This window comes from Saprolegnia parasitica, assembly GCF_000151545.1.
Source record: "Saprolegnia parasitica CBS 223.65 unplaced genomic scaffold supercont2.6, whole genome shotgun sequence".
Classification (NCBI taxonomy): Eukaryota; Oomycota; class Saprolegniomycetes; order Saprolegniales; family Saprolegniaceae; genus Saprolegnia; species Saprolegnia parasitica.
This window is the reverse complement of record NW_012156400.1, coordinates 680113-686199: the sequence shown is the minus strand read 5'-3', so window position 1 is coordinate 686199 and position 6087 is coordinate 680113. Positions and strand designations below refer to the sequence as shown.

At 58.2% G+C, this 6087-nt stretch overlaps 3 protein-coding genes across 3 annotated transcripts; all 3 read right to left on the bottom strand.

The window, feature by feature from the left end:
* Positions 1 to 471: 471 nt before the first annotated feature.
* SPRG_02582 (hypothetical protein) lies at positions 472 to 2482 on the bottom strand (the record flags this gene model as incomplete). Its single annotated transcript, XM_012341151.1, has 2 exons — positions 472 to 1615; positions 1666 to 2482. 2 exons carry the CDS (start codon positions 2480 to 2482, stop codon positions 630 to 632), a joined length of 1803 nt encoding a protein of 600 aa, XP_012196541.1. The 3' UTR covers positions 472 to 629.
* Positions 2483 to 2847: 365 nt separating this feature from the next.
* SPRG_02581 (hypothetical protein) lies at positions 2848 to 4255 on the bottom strand (the record flags this gene model as incomplete). The annotated part of the gene is made up of 2 exons (XM_012341150.1): positions 2848 to 2862; positions 2900 to 4255. The coding sequence occupies 2 exons, from the start codon at positions 4253 to 4255 to the stop codon at positions 2848 to 2850; spliced, it is 1371 nt and encodes a 456-aa protein (XP_012196540.1).
* A 1203-nt stretch (positions 4256 to 5458) lies between these two features.
* On the bottom strand, positions 5459 to 6021 carry SPRG_02580 (hypothetical protein; the record flags this gene model as incomplete). The annotated part of the gene is made up of 3 exons (XM_012341149.1): positions 5459 to 5680; positions 5727 to 5779; positions 5991 to 6021. The coding sequence occupies 3 exons, from the start codon at positions 6019 to 6021 to the stop codon at positions 5459 to 5461; spliced, it is 306 nt and encodes a 101-aa protein (XP_012196539.1).
* Positions 6022 to 6087: the final 66 nt, after the last annotated feature.

Genomic DNA, 6087 nt, shown 5'->3' with positions numbered 1-6087 from the left:
GAAGCGGGGGCTTCTTACCGTCGGTGCTAAGAATGTCAGAAGAATCCAAGCCATACGCGCCGCCAATGGTGGAAGGCGTCGAGAATGTCCGGGGTGGAGGACCGCATCGTCTTGAGCGAGCTCGACCACCGCCCGACCGCGCAGGACACTGACGACAGACCCGTACACGACGCTTGAAATGTCCTTGTAGAACGGAGCAAGCTGCTCTGGGTAGATGCGAAGCGAGTTGCCGGACGAGGGCATGGTGCAGACAGAAGAAAGAGGAATTGAGCTACTGAGCTACGGCCTGCCAATTTGCGGAATGGCATGAGCGGGACCGCTCTGCTGCTTGCTTTGCTGCTTGGACTTTTGTTCCTCTACTCTTCTGATACTGCTCGACCTATCGCGCGGAACACCTCTTTCTCTTCTTGAAAATGGCCCAATGGGAGATATGGTAAATTAGAAATTGCGCGGTTTGAGAAATACGCGATGGTACATTCAAGTAAAGATTAATAGACATATTGTACATGTCGACCCGATATTACTTGGGCGTTTCTTCGCAGTCGACTTGTTAACACGGTCTGCGCCGGACGAGCCATCGTTGTTGACACACGTCCCCCTTGGTCCAAGGCGGAAGAATCGGTGCGGGCTCATGTCGGGTGTTGTAAATAGCGTTTGTAGAGCCGCGTCGCTGTACGAGACGCCGTGACGCGCAGCTCGTCGACAAGGTACGCGATGCACGCATGGCTCTGCATGAGACACGCCTGCTGCAGTGCCGTGTCGAGCATTCTGTCCGCACCTGGTCGATTGCAGAGCCACTTGAGAATGTCCACGTGATCGGTCTCGACTGCAGTCAAGAGGGCCTCGCGGACACTGGCTTCGTCGCGGTGCGTCAACACAAAGGCGACCATATCGACGCGGCCGCTGTGCACGGCGGCCCAGATCGTCTTTTCGGTGAATCCGGGGTAGCCATGTTCGTGGTAGAACTGCACGACTGCGACATGCCCTCCGAGTGTGGCGTCGTAGACGTACCGGGGAAGGTGTCCGTCCAGCTCGTGCGCGTGTGCGTACCGGGCAACATTCACGTGGCCAAAGTAGCTGCACCGATGCCACACTTTCTCCATCGTAAAGCCAAGGCCGTCCAAGAACTTGAGGAGCTCGACGTGACCCGACTCGGCGGCGTATGCGACGCAATCGGCATAGACCACCGAGTGCCCAACGAGCTGATGCGTCGAGAGAACGCACCGATGTGCCGTCTCGCAGAGGAGCTCGAGCCGCTGACTTGGTGCGAGGCGCGGGCTCAGCCAGCGGATGACCTCCGTGTTGCCGTAGGTGATGGCGTAGGCAAAGAGGTGTGGGAGGCACAAAAGGTGCAAATCACGCTTGCCATGACGAGCCCACCACGCTGTAAACAGCGAATGGTACGCTGCGTACGAAGCCATCTCGGGCACTTGATGCGGCGTCGTCTCGTAGATCGCGTGGCGGTGGCATAGCTGGCGAAGACCGATTGTGTGCATGTCATGGCCGGGTTGGTACGACGTGACGAGGCCAAGAAGCTCCTTGGACAAGAGAACGGACGAGATGCGTTGCTGGCGCAGGACCTTGGAGAGTTCACCGCGGAGGCACTGGACAGCGGCTTGCGCACAGCAGTACGTGGCGACCTCCAACGCGCCAGCCAAAATGGACGTGCGTCGGGCTGCTGACAGAGCCACTGGACAAGCTCTAGGCGGCGGTACTGAATGGCGTCACTCAAAGCAGTCTTGAGCGAAAGCTCCTCCAGATGAGGATGTGTGAGGAGCGCTTGCACTGTCTGTAGGTCGCCGTGCCGGACGGCCAGCGCAAGTGTGTGCGAGTTCACGCCATCGACACGCAGCGTGTTGAAGTATCGCACGAGCTCGAAATGACCGTTCTCAGCAGCAACGTTTACGAGCGCATTGGTCCAACCGCCAAGGCGATGCTCGACGACAAAGCGAGCGACGTCGAGATGACCACCAGAGCAGACGGCGCGCCAGACGTCGACCATGTCAAAGCCACAGGCAAAGAGGAAGCGCAAGAGCCCTACATGCCCCTTTGTCGCAGCGCGGCGCACGCAGTCGGAGGCGCGGATCGCCATTGCGGGCCCGAGCTGCTCGGTAGCACAAGGACACGCGTGACACCCAACTGCATGGAGAACAAGCGTTGCCTTGTTCCAGAACACAACCTCGCGGTGGACGAGCCACTGAAGAGCATGGACGTCGCCGCAACGAAGCGCGTACGCAAAGAGATGCGGCACGCAGAGGAATGGAAGTGTGGCGGTGCCATGGCGCGCGAGCCAGCGCTGGAAATTGGCCGCGTCCGCTGCCTCGTGGTCGTCGTCGGCTTGCTGTTCATCGCCGTAGATGGCTGCAAGCCGGACGCTGCGGCAGCGCAGTGGTCCATCAGCAGACAGCGCGTCGCTCTGGTAGCTGCAGATGCGCGGAAGCAAGCGGCTCGAGCAGAGCACGTGCGCCGCGACGTTGTGCATGCCACTGCTCACCAAATTCCGTGGACCAAACGTTTAAAACATGTTTTGTACCGAAAGGAATGTGTATCAAACACCTGATGTTTTCAAAATGAAATTCTTGATCATGTTGAGCAAATTTGGTCAACATGACAGGATTGAATCCTGTCGCGAGGTCCAGCGCTGCAGCTACAACCCTATTACATCTGATCCTTGCAAAGCGACATGTAGCTGCATAGCTCCGACGTAGGCAGTAGCCAACCATCCCCGACAGAGCGACCAATACCTACACCTTGAACCACGGTAGCTGCCTAGCCGGAATTGGCTCGCAGAGACTTGGACAAATGGAACGACATGCATCATGATTAAGGATAGTAATCGTCGCTGGCTTATCGTGCGGATTGCTACGCGATGCGACTCGACACGACCAACGTGTTGTACAGCCACGTCAGGGTGCATCGCGACAGCCTTGAAGAGACCATCCAACGCCTTGACGTCCTGGAGCCGTTGGTCGCCAAGCTCGACCCGCAGCGGCCGCCGAGGCGTCGTGACAGTGAGCGCCGTCGCGAGCTCGCGCATGCAGAGGTCGTTGCCGTCGACTTGTGTAAAGTGCACAGAGCGGACGCCAGCGTCGATCCAGCGCCGGAACGCGCGTCCGACATGGCGCATCTCACGACCACAAAACGACGACCAAAAGCCCCACGTGACCGACTCGAGACAGACCGACGTGCTGATCCAATCGAGCAGCGCAAGGCGTGTGCGAGACGACGCCTCAAAGGTGTTGAGCGTCACGACGCGCAGAGAGGACGGACTCGCAGCCTGCTTGACGGCAGACGCGTCCGCGAGGCTCGTGCACACGAGCGAGAGCTCTTCGAGACGGGGCAGTCGCGGCAGCACCGCTGCGAGGCAGCTGCTGTCGCCAAACTCAAACACTCCAAGGTCGAGGTGCGTCATCACAGAGAGGTCGAGACGGTGCAAGAGCTTGTGCAGTCCGTCGATCGACGACGTTCGAACGCGGAGACGCGTCCACGGGCGTGACAGTCGAGGTCCCGAGGCGAGGCTGCTAATGATACCGTCGGCGAGGATAAAATCGAGGCTTTGCAGCGTCGGTGTCGCCGCGAGCGCGGCCGCCAGCGCGTCATCGTCTTCCGACTCAAATCGCCACAGCGACAAATGGATCGCATGCCCCGACCGCAGCCACGGTCCAAGTAGCGCGACGCCGTCGTCAACGTCAAAGCAGTCGCCGTCGTCCGCAAACAAGTCGAGTCGGCGGACGTGGTGCGCTGGCGTTGTGATCGCGCGAATGATCCGCTCTGGCTTGTCGAGCGGGTGCACTTCAACGTGGTCGAGACCCGTGCACAACTGGAGCACGCTGCCCAGCATGCCCGTTCCGCCACTAAGCTCTTCGCTCGACAGCGTGACGGACACGATCTTGTGTCCCCACTGCGCCGCAAACCCGAGAAGGTCCATGGTCGGTCCAGAGCGGGTCGCAAGGTGTTGCTGGAATGCGACGAGGTCGCCGACCCGGATCGTCGGGAAGGATGGCATCGCGGCCAGTACGAGATCCATCATGACCGTGTCCATCCCGTCGGCGAGGCAGGGCTGCGGCCAGAGCGGAGGCTGCTCGCCGTGTGCAGCCAGAAGCTCACGAAGTGCTGCGAGCGGCGTCGGAAGCGCATGAAGCGGGAGGACCCGTAGGAAGACAGCGACGTCCGCGGGCGAGGTTATGCACTGGACGAGGCGGACGAGGGCGTCGGGGCTCATGGCCAGGAACGAGGTATCGGTCATCTTCTGCATCTTCGGTGCTTCAGCTGGACGAGGCGAATTGGGATTTGCCGGTTGCATTGCAAAATTTCGAATGGACTCAAACTTAAGACTCAAAATCGCCAACGACAACTTCAACGTGGCAAGCATGCGCTGCACTATTATATGGCAAAGGACGTTGATTCTAGACAGTCCAGAGACATCGAGGTCCCACTCGAGTCTATGTAGCGAATGCCTACGTGACGGCTAGGGACAGTGCATTGGTCCATTCATGTCGTGTCGTGGGGCCCGTTCTCGCTTTTGGTACCAAAAACTTCAACTCAAAACTCAAAACTCAAAATGGTGGATGCCGTTGGTTATCCGGATAATTCCGGCGCCAAAGAGATCTTTTCAAGAAGGCTGAATGTGGGATGTCTTCGGCTGGACCATAACGTCGCCAGCATGCAACTATTGGCACGTTTCTGCTACTCGTGTATCTCATTTGACGCGGACAGGGTCGAGATATATGGGAGCACAAGCTCGAGGCTCACGTTACACCCAACTATGTCGGCCTTGATCAATTGTACTAGGACTGCAGAGACCGTCGGTTCACAATTACTTGCTCCCACGCGTTCTGTCGGTATCAAGAGCTCGGACTAACTCAAGTCGAGACACTCATTCTTCAACGAGGTCGAAGGCGTCAAATGTCAATCGACAGGTTGTGAGCATCTCGCTCAAGATCCAAGGGGAAGCGCGTTTACGTCTGCGCTCCCACCGTGAACTGCCACAACGACGACAAGCGCCGACACGAGCATCGGCGTGCGGTCCGCTGCATCGGTACGAAAGACGTCGTCCAAGGCCCAGCACCGGCGCACAACGTAGAGACTTGTAATCTCCTTTTCTCGCTGGCTCGCCGAGCGCTCGTCCGAGGTCCATCTCGAGGTTGTCACGGCGGTGCGCCTCGTCTCCCGTCAAGCTAGTATCGATGTAGTGTGGTTCTGGAGGCGCATTGACTCATGTCGCTTCTCGAACGCTGAGCACGAGGGCGCCATCATGACAGGCCCCACAGTTTCTGTGCAGCTTCGCCTGCCCCGTCGAGTGACTTCGAACCGCCCGTCATCCCAAGTGGCGACGGTAATCACACCATCACTTCCGCATAGCGCGCGACCGAGAGGTATATAAAATGCTCTTCTCCCCAACGACACCATCAAGTAGTGTATTTGCTGTTTGGATTCTAGGTTCAACCTCGGGGTCGCTTTACGAGGCATCATCGCTCATTGGGGTGGTGTCGAGGGCCGTGGTACTGTCAACGGCGTAGAGCACGCCGTTGCTGATGTAGAGAGCCGTCCACGGGATCGTGTTCGTGATGGGCGCCAACCACGTCAAGGTCGACGCAGCCGTGGAGCAGACGATCGCCTTGTTCGGGTTGATGCCGTCGAACGCGATCTGGCGGAGCGTGATGGCCGCGATCGCCGTCCACTTTCATTTGTTCTTTTAAGATAGCGTTGATGCTGGTGTAATACACGACGCCCGCGTTGTCGTCGATGTAGAGAATGTCGCCAAAGAGAGCGATGTCGGCTGAGAACGTTGCACGATTATTCTTTTGTCCGGACGTGGCGCACATCCCAGACATGTAGTCGTTTCTAGGGGCCTTGACAAGCACGCAGTAGGGGGTGCCATCCGTTGCATGGCAACCCCACTTGATACCGTCAAACCACATCAAGGACTTCCAGTAGGCATCTATGGTTGGCATCCAGGGCAGTCGATGCCACTGGCTCAGAGACGCCACGTAACCGTAACCGTAACCGCTCGGCGCACATCGTGGTCTATCGGGGTTGCTGAACTAGCATAAATACTGGGTTATTGCCATTTTACGTGTACTTCAA